Below are 14868 nucleotides of genomic sequence, written 5' to 3'. Positions count from 1 at the left end.
TGCCAAGGTTGAGGAACACTGACCTAGGTTATACAAATACACCACTGCCTCTAAGCTACCTAAAGATTTATACCTATCAATTGGTGCATATAGTTTAACATGATTTGATAGGAGGCAAACATTAAATTATACCACTGCAAGAGCAATAGATATTAGACATGCCAACAGACATTATGTTGCTGTTATTGGTAGTATATATGGCCAGCTATATGGGGTTTTTTAATGCTATCTTTTGACTTTCTTTGTATTGTCAATCGTTTTTGCTGTGATGGGAATTTTTCTAGAAGACAGGGTAAAATGATCCTTTCTTTATAATGTTTGGAATATGTATGTTTTTATTTAAATGGCATTTTACTTGTTTGCTCTACTTTATTTCATTTCGTTGTCTTGTTCATTCTGTTGAATGAAAAGATGGGATATAAAATAAATTTATAGCAGCTGGATTCACACATTGCACTTCCAAGCCAGAAATTTGGAATATCAGATTTTGTTTCTTTTCATACTGCGCTAAATCATAAATTCACGATTTAAAAACAAAGAATGAAGGAGCTCGTATGTTGTGATTGGCTCACACGTGAGTGTACTGCTACCAAACCAACCACATTATGGTTTTGCAAAAATCTTATGGCTGCCATCTTGACATTTTTGACCATGCGCTGGCTGGGGAATTCTGGGAGTTGAAGTCCACGTATCTTAAAGTCGCTGAGGTTGAGAAACACTGCTCTAATCCATTGAAATGTTCTGTGGACCTCGCTCGAAGACAGCCTGTGGGCATTTAAGTGACCAAAACCTCACCCAGTGGCAACTGGCCACATCTTCTCTTTCCTATTTTCACCGTGGCCAGTCTTGAATGAAAAAAGGAGACAGTTCTTTGGTTTCCATTTGTTCTAAAGTTATAATCTAGTCTTCAGCTGAGTAGTCTGAAATGAGGCCATCCTATAGTGCTCTGTGTTTTAATCTGTTTTATATTCGGTTGGGTATTGTTTTCTTCCCTTCCCCAGAGGCATCCTCAGGAGGGCAAAAAAGTCAAGATGACAGCCACAGCCACCCAATCAAAACCCTGCCCCTTCTTTGGATGCACTGGGACAGGGTTTTGTCCTAAACAAGGGACAGTGCTTCAATTGTGTCTGCCATCTTGACCTTTTTGATCTGCCCTGCAGATGGCCCTGCCTTTGCCCACTTCTTGAGCATAAAGGCTGCCCAGAAAATACATAATGGGGAATGAATGGGAAAATGTTACCGGCTTCCCTAATTCCTGTCTTCTGTATCCCCCGTGGTAGGACTCCTGCGCTTTTAAGTTTTACAAACTGCAGAAATTCAAAAGGCATGGAGTCTTTCCTGTGACCTGGAAATGTAATAAAGGGAAAAGCTGGGCGTTTCATTTCCTGGGGCAATAGCAACTTTCTTGCCCAGTGCCTGAGATGCTCCTGGCAATGCTTCTGCTGGCATGCGCCTGCTTCAGAGTTTAGATTCCTTCTCAAAATCTGTAGAGGTTTCTTATGGCAGGTCACTTTGTGTTAAGGGCCTCCAGCCAGAAAAGAAATGGCAGCCCTACATTTTGGGAAATCCAGTACCTTACAGTGGAATCTGCTTCACTCAGTTAGTTGGGGAATAACATGGGAGGAAAGACATAGTATTTACTGCTTTGAGCGTAGGTGGGATGTGAAGTTACCCCATAAATATACTCAACAATTTATGTGCGCTGTAATTCTAATACATCAATGAAGCCAGCCTCACCTCAGAGGCCTGTCCTGCTTTTGGAGCACAAGATCACACCTTTATATAACAAGTTGAGTTTATTATATATAAATCAACCCAGGAAAATATCTTTAAATCTGTTCTTATCCTAGGCTCATTTTTCAACTGCCTTCTTCCCACAACCCTGTTCTTCAGCCTGGACCTCAGGGCTACCAGTCATGCTCAGCAGGGGATAATGGGACAATACCAGCCTGCCATAACTCCTCCATTCCCTCACTGGGATATATAAGTATACAGTCACAGGCCTGAGGAATCAAAGACAAATACTGTGCCAGCGTGATATGGAAATTGGCTCCAACCTGTTTGCTATAGGATCCCTAATCTGGGGTCATGTTTTTTGTTTTGTTCGCTCTTATGCATTCCTCTGAGTTCAGTTGGGTTTACTGAACTCAGTGTACTGTAATGAATTCAATTGCAATCAGACAGTGTTCTTTTTTTATTTGTTGGCTACAATCCCTTGTGCTCAAGAGGAATATTTTCTAAGCCTAAAGTGAGCTATGGTAGCACAGTTCCAAAGAGTAAGAACTGCTAGCTAGGGACTTCATGGTTGGGATTTATCTAGTCTCCACTACAGCTTTTAGCAAACCATTGTTTTTCCAAGGCAGTTTCTCCCCATCTGCAATGGATAAAGGAATATTGCAGGTTTATTCTTCTAGGATGGTGATTAGGATCACAATGATGAAGATTAGGATCATAACGATGAATGCCCATTATGTGCCTTTGCTTGTTGTGGGCTTTAAATGAACCTTCATGCTTAAAATCCTCTATTTGGTGGATAGTGTTGGGGCTTACTTGTAAGTTTAACGATTTGGCTTGTGGAAGGAAGATTTAAAAAAAAAAAGTACAGGAGAAATTGAGTTGTGGTTTGGAGTGGCCTGAAAGAATCTTTGTGCTCACCTAGTAAGCAACAGATAAAAATAAATAAAATAAACACCTAACTATTGATTGACAAGAATGCCAGCTACAGCATTTCAATACTCAGGCCTGCTGTCTCTTTTTACTAGTTGACTTCTTTTCTTGGTATTGATCTTCTTATTTCCATTTTTTCCCCCTGGACTTCCAGGATGTCTGTCAAGCTTGAACAAAGAGAAGGAGGCAGATCTCACTGCTGAAGAAGTGACTGGTCAGATGTTCAACAAGCTTGTATTTCAGATACAACTCTTTTGGGGAATAGATGGTATTGCAAATATGTAGGTTCTGGAAGAAGGAGAAGGAGAAATTATCAAAAATGTTTGAAAGGCAAGTGGGAACTTTATCAAAAGAAACACACACACATAAATAGAGAGGCCCTGTCCCTCAAATATGGTTTATGTACATCTTTGGGGAAGGTACTAGAATGTGTGAAATAGGAAGTTAACCATTTGGTTTATGCATTTCTCATCTCAAATTCTTTGAGCAAAATGAACACTTCCAGAGCACAAACCACAAATTAGTAATTGCAATGAATTATGCAAATGTGCTTTTTCTCTGTGTGCAGACAGCACAATTTTGCTGTAGAAAGAATGAGATTTTTGTGCCTGTTACCTTTGTTTGAATGAGGAACTAGATTCTGTATGACAAAAACTAGTAGTACATCTTTAAATTGGTTACTCTCTATAGGAGATAGAGGTATACACGTCTACTGCTTATGCCTCAAATATCTCAGTAAAAGGTCAAGAAGCCATGATGGCGTAACCCCAATATACCATACTGAGACCTAATATGTGTTATTTTTATTCCTCACCATCATAGCAGTCAGGCATCTTCAATACACCATCAAAACAATGACTTTCAGCCTCAAAACTACAGGTCTTATTCTGACTTCGGCAGAAAAATGTGATGGTTTCACCGTGGTGAACAAGACCATTTGGGATCTCATAGGCCCAAACCTTCCGTCCATGGTAGATCATCCGACTCCTCTGGGCAAAGATGGGACAGCGGGCTGGAATGGGAAAGAAACAAGTAAAGGTGCCATCTGGAAGGGCAAACAGAACTTGGAGGTGGAATTTAATGGTATGTTGATAAAATATTATATATCAAAAGAATGGGATTAAAAAGGAAGGTACCTCTACAGTATGGCAGTTGGGACCAGCTTCCATTTTTCAGGCAGATGACTCTGTTAGAGCCATCTAGGTAGAAGTCCTTTTTACACAAGTAATAAATTACAGTTCCTACAGGGTATTCAGTCTGATGCACAGCCACCAGTGTTGCCTCAGCAATGTTGGGTGGCCGGGAACAGGTAACAGCTAATGAGAGAAAAATAAAGTCTTAGGTGAGTCTGTGAACAGGGGAGTGGGTGGACCAATTAAATGGATCGATTAATTAAAGGTGAATGGACAGAAACTTATGTGGATGTAAGGAATGACCTATGACATGTATATTTAGATGGAAAGATATGCAGAAGGGAGCTATGGCTTAATGGTTAAAAGGGTAATGAATAGATAATTTCTCAGTCTGAAGATGGACAGAAAGAGGAAAATGTTGACAAGCATTAAGTTTTGGCTTACAGGTGTTTGATCCAGGTGTACATGTCTGGTCATCCCTTACATTAAGTCTGTGGTTCAACATATTGCTACTACAGCCATGGAACAGAATATTTCTACCTGAGCACAGTTAAGAAAAGTGAAATTTATCTTCCTCCATTGACGTGTTTTGACTACTTACGATGGCAAGTTGGAGCATTGTCTGACCATTCCTCATTTTCTTGGCATAAGAGAGAATTAGCCCCCTGTAACCAGTATCTATAGAGGAAGGAAAAGAGAAGAAAAAGATGGCAATATTATGCAGGGGATAACCATTCATACTTTCAAATAGTGATTTTGGGGAAGATAGTCAGGTAAACACTCTTCAGCCATGATCCACAAAGACAAAGATTTCACAATCTGAGGTTAATTCTGTGGAGGATGGGAATTCCCAGAGAGATATTAGAAATTCAAATTTAGAAATTAAAACTGATCAATCATTATTCTGATATGACTTTGCTCATAGGAACTCCAGATTCTTCCTGCAAGTTGCAGAGGGGCACGTAATTGGTGGAGAAGGTGAAGGGAAGAGTCCAATCCTATTGGTCCAATCCTTATTACTAATACAAGTTATTCTACAGATGCCTTGTCATTCTGAAGCCTGTCTATTAGTCAGGAACAGAGTTGTAGCACGTGTGTTGCTTAGAATTTTAGGATAGCCTTCACTGAAGAAATGGAGTAATGGACTCACCCAGGGTTACACTTATACAGCACTTCCTTTCCTATGGTGTAAGGACCATCTTCATGGTATCCATTTTCAATCTCAGGTGGAGGTTTGCAAAAGGATGAAAAATTAAGAACATCTGGGAAAGAAGAGAGCATACAGGAAGAATGCAGGTCAGGAATGTGTAAAGTCAATTAGGTCATCTGTTGATTAGCCTTTTGTTGAAGATATGGATGGAATGGGCTGTGAGAATAACCGTGAGGAACAGGACTGCAACCAAGACAATGGTCAGATAAGAGAAATCTGAGTCCAAAGCAGAATGTAATTTGAGAAAGTGTTGGAAATGTTTACAGGAGGAAGGAACTCTCTATCATTTATGGTGGACTTGTAGAAAAGCTAAGAAATTCTGGTACCAAATGTGTAGTACTATTCAAAAGATTCTTAAAGTGGACTTACAATTGAAACCAGAGCTGTTTCTTTTGGGTTTGATGGACCAACAGCTTGAAAAGCAACATGGAACTCTGTTCTTATATATGATAACAGCAGCAAGACTTTTATATGCTCAAATATGGAAGGATGCACAAATTCCCTCAATGGACAATTGGATGATTGATGGAATTGGCGCAAATGGCTAAGCTGATAGCATCGATAAGAGAAAATACTGTAACTGGATTCGTTTCTATCTGGAAGCCACTTTTGGACTATTTGCTGGTAACATAAAAGAATGAAGTCTTGATTTTAGGTTTTGATGAATGGTTTGATTTTAGAGAAATAATGTTACCAAATGTTTAATTAATAGTAAGAGATTAACTTTTATGTACTTTTATACCTGTGCTGGAAAAGGTCAGAAGCCACTGGTCTGATAGGCCTTTTTGTTTATTCCTGCACTGTTTTAGTTTTTCCTGTTTCTTTTTTAGACTTGTATTCTATCAGTTTTATATGCTGCAGTATGTGCCTTATTTATTTATTTATTTATTTATTTTATTTATTTATCTAATTTGTCCCCGCCCATCTCTTCCCATTGGGGGACTCTGGGCGGTTATATCTTGAAAAATTAATAAAAAAAGAAAAAAAAGAGAAAGTGTGTCAAACATGACCCTCCCTAGTTTTCTTGAATGTAAAGGCAGGGAGGGGAGAGGTGCATTCCGACTTGCATGATTCTGTTACTGTAACCTCAAATAAAAGTAGTATTATCATTCATAACTTTGGTTTCCTGGTCTGGACTACCTCGAAGGGCTGACAGTTGGGGATCAAAAATGGCTTTGGATTGGATAAAGATTTTAGGCAAGAGATGACTATGAGATTGGTTGTACTGAGTAATTATTGATAATCAGGAAATAGTACCTTCACAGTGTGCAGTGAAACTCCACTTTCCATCTCCTTGACAGCGGCTGATTACCATTCCTTGCCCATCCAACCTTCTAAATCCAGACTTGCAGGTCACTGTCATGTAGTCCCCAAACTTATGGGATTCCTGGGCCAAGTGTGTCTCAGCATTATCAATTGTCTCAGGCCATGGACACCTTAAGGCTTGGATGAACACAAAAAGAATGACATGGGCACAACAGGGAAGAAACTAGTTCCTTAGAGCACAAGGGATGGGAGTTCAGATCACAGAGATCTAATGGTTGCTTTGAAAGATAAACATGGAACCAAGAGGTTCCTTGTAAGGCAAGGGAAAATCTAATGAATAGAAACAGAGAAAGGCCTTTACTCTTGCACAATGTCACGCCCTCCCCTCAGCTGTCCTTGAAGGCTGATACAGGAAGATTCTTTACCTGGAGAGTCAATGTCCCTGTGACTCTGGACACACAGAAACAACAGAGCATGTGCTTCTCCAGTGCCTTACTACAGGGACATTCATACCAGCCTCACCTCACCATTAATCCAGGGCACACAGGACAATTTTACACCACCCTGTTGCTTTCAGATACCAACCCTGCTATAACATAGTGTGGCCAGGATCTGTGCAGCAGCACTCAACATTTGTCAGATGATGACCTGTGTTACAAACTATATTTAATGAGGACCTAGTTTGCCATATTAGAGTGCTTTGTAACTTGATAGACTTCCAGATATTAATCTTTTATGCTCCCCTGCACACATCTAATGCTCCTACCCCTTCTTTTAGATTCTCATTTTTATATACATTGTAGTTTTTAATTCATGTATCTTTTATATCTCCTTGCTTTTCATAATTTTTTAGATGTTTATTTTTACTACTGACATGTCCTTTTAATGACCATAACACCATCTTCCTTATGCTGGTCTATGACTGTAATACAGATTTGATTTGATTTGAGTAATGAATGGAGGTCTAAACGAGAATGTCCTCTTTTTGTGCTGATTAACATGCTTCTGGCTATCAGGAATCCTGAACGGAGATCAAAGGAGAACGTGAAAAGAATTTGAAGGCTAAAATGACTCAAGAAAAATAATAATGGGCAGATTCAGCATGGAAGGAATAAGAATTATGTCACTGGGATTATCTGGGAGAAGAATGAAGACTGTAAACTATTTAGGAATCCTGGGTCCCAAAAGGTAATGTTGGTATATACAGTACCTACCTGGAGAAATGCAACTCAGTCCACATTTACCATCGCATGCACACTTTCTGCTTTTTGAACATTCGCGGCGTTCACAGCTTCTCTGACAAATGTGTCCTGTATGCGCTGCAAAGTTCTTTTTCCGGGAAGTACATTCGGTGTCAGTGATATTCCTTGCTGGAGAAAGTAAAAAGAGTAAGTGTTTATAAGGTGCAACTGAAAAAGATCAGGGGGGAGGAGGAGGATGTGAAAACTGAATATATTCCATACCATTTAGAAAAATACTTTATTGCATTCATTTTCTTAAAAACTACACAGAAAATTTACAATAACAAAAAAGCCAAATTATGAACAATACCAGATTTTAAAAAATGGCAATATACACCTGTCCAACGGATAATCTATTTAAGCAAGCAGAAAGAAAAAACACACACAAAAGAGAACACCCCAGAGAATTAACTTACTAAATTAATATAAATCAACCAACAATACTGTACTGTATATCTGTATTTAATTATAAAGTATCGAATGGCTTTATTTAAAATGGTCTGTTCTTGTAAAATATTATGAAATATTTAAATGTAAAATATTTTTTTAAATGTAAAATAGTAAAAAAGTTTCCAAACAGAAACTATTACAGTATATCATTTGTGGATCAGTAGAAAAATGGACTTTTCAAAAATTGATAAATATATATTTCTGGGATCTAATTCTTATATTTGGAATAGTAATAGTTTCCCAGTTTCTCAATATAATTCTTTTCGCTACTTCCCACACCTGTTATAACAGAGTTCCTTATATTAAAAATCGTAACGTTTAAGATTTGAAACTGCAGTGGCGAAGCCAAGGCCCCAGAAGGCCTTCTCTCTAGCACAGCCTTTCTCAACCTTTTGACCTCGGAGGAACCCTTGAAATATTTTTTTCAGGCCTCAGGGAACCCCTGCCCATTCAGGCTGAAATATAGGCCAGAAGTTACAAAATTATTGTATCTGTTTCATGTGTAGGCCTGTATGTATGCATTAAGAGTGTTCTTAAACTAATGAAATTTACCTCTTTAGTGTGAAGTTGGCTGGATTTGAAATAATTTTTAAAATAAATCGTGATCTCCCAGGGAACCCCTAGGGACCTCTCGCAGAACCCTGGGGTCCCACACAACCCTGGCTGAGAAACCCTGGCCTAGCATATTGGCTCAAGAGATGTTGCTCAGATAAAAAACCTAAATGGCTTCCCCTTTCATGGTGAATTTTAAAAAAAAAGGGAAGAAACTAACCCAGCTTTCAGAGTTTGGCATTTTCTAGATGTGGGGCCTGAGAATGATGGGCATTGTAGTGTAGAGACCAGTAGAAAAAAGCTAAAATAGCAAATTGGCAGGAATTAGTCTGTTACTGTTACTTTGCCCCCCAGATGGGCTTTCTGGAGGGAAGCATAATTCTGCTTTTTCTCTCCATCCTGTGACACATAAGGTAATTTTGGTGTTTGGGCTCATTTCTTCTTTGTGTACTTTTTAAATGTCCCTCAGCTGAACCTTTTATGCTCTGTCTCATTACCCTGCTGTTGGCTTTGATTCATTCCCCCAGAGCTGGTTCCTGTAGATTTTCCAACAAGATGTCAAGCTGAATCTTAATCTAAATTAAAAACAGAGAAACCCTCCCCCCCGCCGCCAACCCAACCTTATTTTTTCCACAGCCTAGCACAGTGTTTCTCAACCTTGGCAGCTTGAAGATGTGTGGACTTCAACTCCCAGAATTCCCATGGCTGGCTGGGGAATTCTGGGAGTTGAAGTCCACACATCTTCAAGCTGCCAAGGTTGAGAAACACTGGCCTAGCAGAAGGTATGAATGTGTGAACAGAATATGAATAAATAAAAATTGGGTTCCCATGATAAACATTGCTTAAAAGCAAAAAAACAAACAAACCCATATATATGATTCATATATATGAGATGGTTGGCAATATAAATGGGAATAATAAATAAATAATAACAACAACAATAGTAAAAGACAGCCACAGTCTCCTGGCTGTGCCAGTGGCTGTTGATTGTGGTATCTTCCTCAGTTGCTGTATATTTTAATTTTTGTATTTGTGATTGGAATTTTTTTTAAGATTGTTCGCAGTCCAGAGTCACTTGTTGAGATGGGTGGCCATACAAATTGAATGAGTGAGAGAGTGAATGAATGAATGAATGAATGAATAAATAAATATGATGGGGTGTTAACTCAAATCCCACCCCAAATTAATCATGAGCACATCTTTATTTGGAATATTTCTAGACTACCCTTTCTCAGTGCATTTCCAGGGAGCTGTCTCAGTAGCTAGGCAATGAATTATTTAAAATCTAGTATGACCATGAAGGAAACTAAAAAAAGACCAGAAACAAACAAAAATTGAGGGGATTATATACCTTTAAAAGCCCGCAAAAACTAAATAGTTTATCTGCACCGGGGGCCATTAAATGTTGTGGACTTCTTCCCCTCTCTTAATTCAGAAGGAGACTTTTGTCTTCTCTAAGAGGGAAAGCTAATGTCAAAAACTGTTCCCAGCTTTCTTCTGAGAAGAGGATCCAGAAGAGTCATGGCAGGGAAAGGCTGTCTGCCACTTGATCAAACATTTTCCTGGGTACATCTCCAACTCGGGGAGACAAGTACTAGTCCTAGAACCTGAATAATGGATTTTGTACTTCCACAAAGCAAGTAAAGGAAAAAGATGTTTCTTCATCTCCTTTGACGTCTCAGAGACTTTCAACTTTGGAGTCCTCCAAGCTGAACAGTAGGGATGTTTAGCCAACTTGGTGCTGAAGATTTTCAAGAAGGTGCCAGATGTATCTTCGAGTGGGTGCAATTCAAGACTGCAGCATCCACCCTTTTGTAATTACATAGCATAATTCTGATTAAAAAGATCCTTGGAATTTGACATCAGTAAACTATATATCTTAACCACAGAAATACTTAAGGCTTTTGCTGGGGGGATGTATGTTGCAGAGCTATTTATTAAAATGTTGATAATTAGGAATAACCAAGGGGAGATGAGGTATGGGACAAGACGGTTAGTGTAAAAGTCTAGCAAGCCCCCAGGTAGCCTGGTAGATAGTGTGAAGTGTGCTGACAGGTTTTTGTTCTGCTCTGTAAGTTATTAAAAAAGGATTGAATATAAAGTACCTGGTAACTGAAGAACAATAGTGGAGGCAAGCAGAAATTGGTAGGTATGGAACAGGGCCAAAATAGTGTTACTGGGAGAGAGCTGTTTCATCCATTAGAACACTGGTAAAATATTAGGGAAATAGTGTCATTTTCTCATTTATTTTTATACAAATTGAAACATGCCATTGTTTTATCATTACATGCCAGCTGATGTCTTATATCAACTTTTTCTTCAAACCTCAACCCCTGAAATAGGTCCAACATACAGAACAGTTTTCAAAGCTTTCAGCTTCGGTATTTTAATTTTGGAAATCCTAGTTAGTATGGAATAAACATAGTCTTATGAGAGGAAAGAAATCTGTCAAAATGCAAATTGGCTTTAGAGCCAAGTTTTGTTGCATTTCCAATGAAACTTATTTGAAAATTCCAAGGCCAAGGTGAGTGACTCTGTTTTCCTTGTTGTTCCCAAAGACCCCAGAATGTCTAGTTCTCTGTCGTTCTATACAAGTCTTTGTAGTGTTTGGCTACTAGCTTGCTCCAAAATCTTTGGCAATCATTTAACGCCACATACTTTGCAGTATTAGAACACTCACGCAAGATGGTGGACTGAATCACACATCATGCTAAACCATTGTTTAATGCTAGATAATTAAGTACACCACAATTTGCTAGGTTCATACAATATGCTGACATAAACCATGGTTTATAAGCCAGAATGGTTGGGTGTAACACATTAAGCCAAACCTAAACAAACCACATTCTAGATTAGCTGGTTTGTTCACTCAACCTATGATTACAGAGATTTGGGTTCCAATCTCCCTCCCAGGTTCAAACATCATCCAGGGGAAAAATGTGCATTGATTTCTGAAAGAATATTGGTATTTAAACTGGCTTTACTTTTATTTTTCTATTCTTTACCTCCCTCTGAACCCTGCAAGCTAAACTATGATCAGTGAGGACTTTTTTTTGTGATGGAAACAAACTTATAAATGCTTATGAAAGCAATATTAGCTCAGATCTACCATGTGTTATTTAACTATCACCCTTGGTTCTCTGTTTGCAATCCTGGATTGCATCAATTTAAGCTTCCTATTCCTTCATATGCTTGAGCAAAAAGGTGTCAACCCTTAGTCTCCACTGCTTGTGAGCAGGAGGCACACCTGTTGCTCCTGTACTTTTAACAGCCGTTTAATGTTTAAGAAATTGTCATGGCTATATAAAGCAAGATCACCTGCTTTGCCCACAACTTTAATTGTGAATAAGGTGTCAATTGTTAATAGGATGCTAATGAGAAGTAACACCCATTTTAAGAAACCTTGAGACTGCACTTTAAATATATCCTGTATGGAAGGAAAAGGTGGGGGGTTAAGAAAGAAAGTAGATTTTGTTTATTAAGCAAATCTTTTATTCCATTTTTAATTTAGAAGAACCCAGGTAGTATCTACCCAACCTTGAATGATCTTAATAAGCTGGGTCAGACCTAATCAGGTCTGGCTGAGAAAACTTCATTATTGTAAATCTTAGGGCTGAAGAGTTGAAAAATACTCTGGAAGAAGGTCACTTCCATACAGCATTGTTGCCTGAAGCTGTAAATTGACTGTCAAGGAACTCAAGCTCAAACTGAAGATTTATTTATTTTTTTAATCTACAAGAGGAAAGTTGTTTTACTTTCAGTGGCCACCAGATGGAGAAATATATTCTAAAACTGACATTAGTTTTATATAAATTTACAGGAAAAAAATCCTGCATATTTATGTTCTGTAGCTATTTGTTTGCTAGTTATTTCTGTGGTTTAGCCTGTTTCTTTTTCTCAGAGACTCCAAGTCTGCAGTAAAGTTTTCAGGTGATATTTCTCAATATTTTGCATCTTTGTAAGGTTTTTAAAGCTTAGTCAATTTGGGGATAAATAAACCAAGCAATGAAACTTAAATAAAAGTCATTATGTATACCATATTCCAAACACATAGATAAAATATTATTAAACATCGCATTTCTCAGTAGTACTATTGATCAAAAATTATTTTATGCAGTTATGAAACTAGATGCTCAGCAAGCTAAGCTGATGATCTGCAAAATGAGCCCCATTAATTGTTTACTTCGTACTGCCCCACAAATAAATAACAATAGAGCTGTATCCATTCCACTGTCACATTATTTCATATAGCATATTCAAATCTAGGCAGAGTAGGTAGTTGATTGGGAGATATATATTTTCTATGGTGTTGGTGGAGCATAGTATATTCAGGAGATATATATGGTCTGATTACATGATTAATCTTGCACTTCCCTAAAATAGACATGCTAGCTTAAATAAAGATTTCTGGATCTTTCTCAAACCCATGAAATCTCTGCAGAAAATTAGTGATTATGTAATTACAACATATATAATTACACACTTATATATACTAAAATGTGATTATGGAAAACACCTTGAGTATATCTGAAGACAAATGAATACATTGATTCAATATATTGTTAGATAGAAAGTTAAATGAGGCTAAATATCTTCGTTTTAGAAATATTTGCATTTTGGAAATTAACCATTGGATGGACAGAGAGAAAACTTGTGTGAAAGTGTGCATATAGCAGTTAGAAAGTACAGACTGTGACTTTCAAGAGCTGGGAGAGTTGAGTAGATTAATATCACAGCTCAGCCCAGTTCTCTGGGTAGCCTCAATTTTCTATCTGTAAAAGAGCTTGAAGAAGGCTGGGTGTCTCCAGTTGATTTTTCAGAATAAATAATTACATCACCCTGTAAGATCCTTATTTTCAGGGCAGCTTGCACTGTGTGTTTGTATCCTAATGCAGGAAAAGTAAACCAAAAAACCCTATCTAACATCTCAAGTCTTTAATAAAAATATTATTTAGAAGCCGAATGGAAGAAAAGAAACAGATAAACACTTGTCCTTAACTTAACTTCTGGCAGAAGGTCACACACGTATTTTTGCTCCTATGTCCAATTTGAACGAGAAGGTTGATAGGGCAAATCAATGTAGGGTAGCCAAATTGTCCATCTGGCTACAAGCTAAACAATCCAAGGAGCTTTCACAGCGTCATAGCTGATGCCAGGTGTGCCACTCCATCAATGCACCTTAAAAATACTTTGGGCCGGCCGTGGCTCATTTAGGCTAGCAGCCAAGTTAGGATTGGCCAGAACAGACCCAAGAGGACTAGATGGTGAAAGAATAACCAACCAAGAATAACTGCAGAAATAACCAACCAACCATGGCTTTAAGCCATGCTGTGTTTAATAACAGAATCTTGAATAAAAGCCACAGTTGGCTGGCTTCACTAAACACAGCCATAAGTTTACATACTACGTGGTGGGTTCATAATGTCATTTGGATGCAGTTCAGTAGTTAAAGGCAGCTCTGGTGTTCCTCACCCAGCAGTTTGTGTTAAAAATAAGCTTATGGAGGAACTCACCTTCCATGTGTTTGGAGCCTTCTGAGATCTGGCAAGAAAGCAGCAGCAGCAGCAGGAGGGAGGCCAACCCAGACATGGTGTCAGGAAGGCACAAGAAGCTTCTTGGGAATCCTCAGCGTGAGGGAGGGAGGGAGAGGAGTGGGGCACAGGGGTCAGGGTCAGTACTATGGAAGGAAGGGGTGACAAGAAAGGGGTGAAGACCCAGGATTCCTGGGTGCTCTGTGGATTGATCTGGGGTTCTCTTCTGAAGGGTGAGGAGCAGAAAGACTCTGCTGTACAGGCTGGGACAACTGTATAAAAACTGGCAGGGATTCTCCCTTGGGACTATATATATATATATATATATCCATCTCTTCAGCCCCGCAGCTCAAGTTATTCATTAATAAGGCCCGGATAGCACCCTGCCAAAGGGCAGCCTGGCTTCCACACTTGTCACCAGGAACTCTGAACTCAAAAACAGGGATCAGGATATGGGGATGGACCCAGGAGTCCCGCTCCTCCTCCGTTAATCATGGTCACCCCCCACCTGCCCCATCATTCCCCCAGGAAGAGCGTCTGTAGCCAGCCCAGAACTTCCCAACCCTTGGATCATCCCAGTTTCCTAATTCTGCTTCTTCTGCCATCCCACTCAGGAGATACTCTTTCCTTCTCAACCACACTGCTTTTGACCCATCCTCGATTGATTTGTCTTTCACCATGCCTTGCAAGGATGGGCTTGGTTTCTTGGGTGGGTGGATGGCCGGGCAGGAGAAATCTCTGCCGGGGAGAAGGCTGGGAACCTGGGTTCCCTACGGAGAGGTGGTGCAATTAAAAGACAATTTAGAAAGGGGTGTGCG

General features: G+C 39.1%; 1 protein-coding gene across 2 annotated transcripts; it reads right to left on the bottom strand.

Moving 5' to 3' along the window:
* Nucleotides 1–2441: 2441 nt before the first annotated feature.
* Nucleotides 2442–14734, bottom strand: LOC134495640 (protein lev-9-like). Of its 2 annotated transcripts, none has more exons than XM_063301208.1 (8): nt 14033–14734; nt 7491–7646; nt 6268–6453; nt 4951–5062; nt 4402–4478; nt 3804–3983; nt 3482–3679; nt 2442–2955 (listed from the first exon to the last, which is right to left on the bottom strand). In XM_063301208.1, the coding sequence occupies exons 1-8, from the start codon at nt 14106–14108 to the stop codon at nt 2891–2893; spliced, it is 1050 nt and encodes a 349-aa protein (XP_063157278.1). In that variant the 5' UTR covers nt 14109–14734; the 3' UTR covers nt 2442–2890. The 2 variants fall into 2 exon arrangements, with proteins under 2 accessions (XP_063157278.1, XP_063157277.1); XM_063301207.1 differs by lacking the exon at nt 14033–14734 and adding an exon at nt 10625–12124.
* Between the last annotated feature and the right edge of the window lie 134 nt (nt 14735–14868).

The sequence above is a fragment of the Candoia aspera genome, chromosome 4 (assembly GCF_035149785.1).
Source record: "Candoia aspera isolate rCanAsp1 chromosome 4, rCanAsp1.hap2, whole genome shotgun sequence".
NCBI lineage: Eukaryota > Metazoa > Chordata > Lepidosauria > Squamata > Boidae > Candoia > Candoia aspera.
The sequence above is the reverse complement of the archived record's forward strand: the minus strand, read 5'-3'. Positions and strand labels throughout refer to the sequence as shown.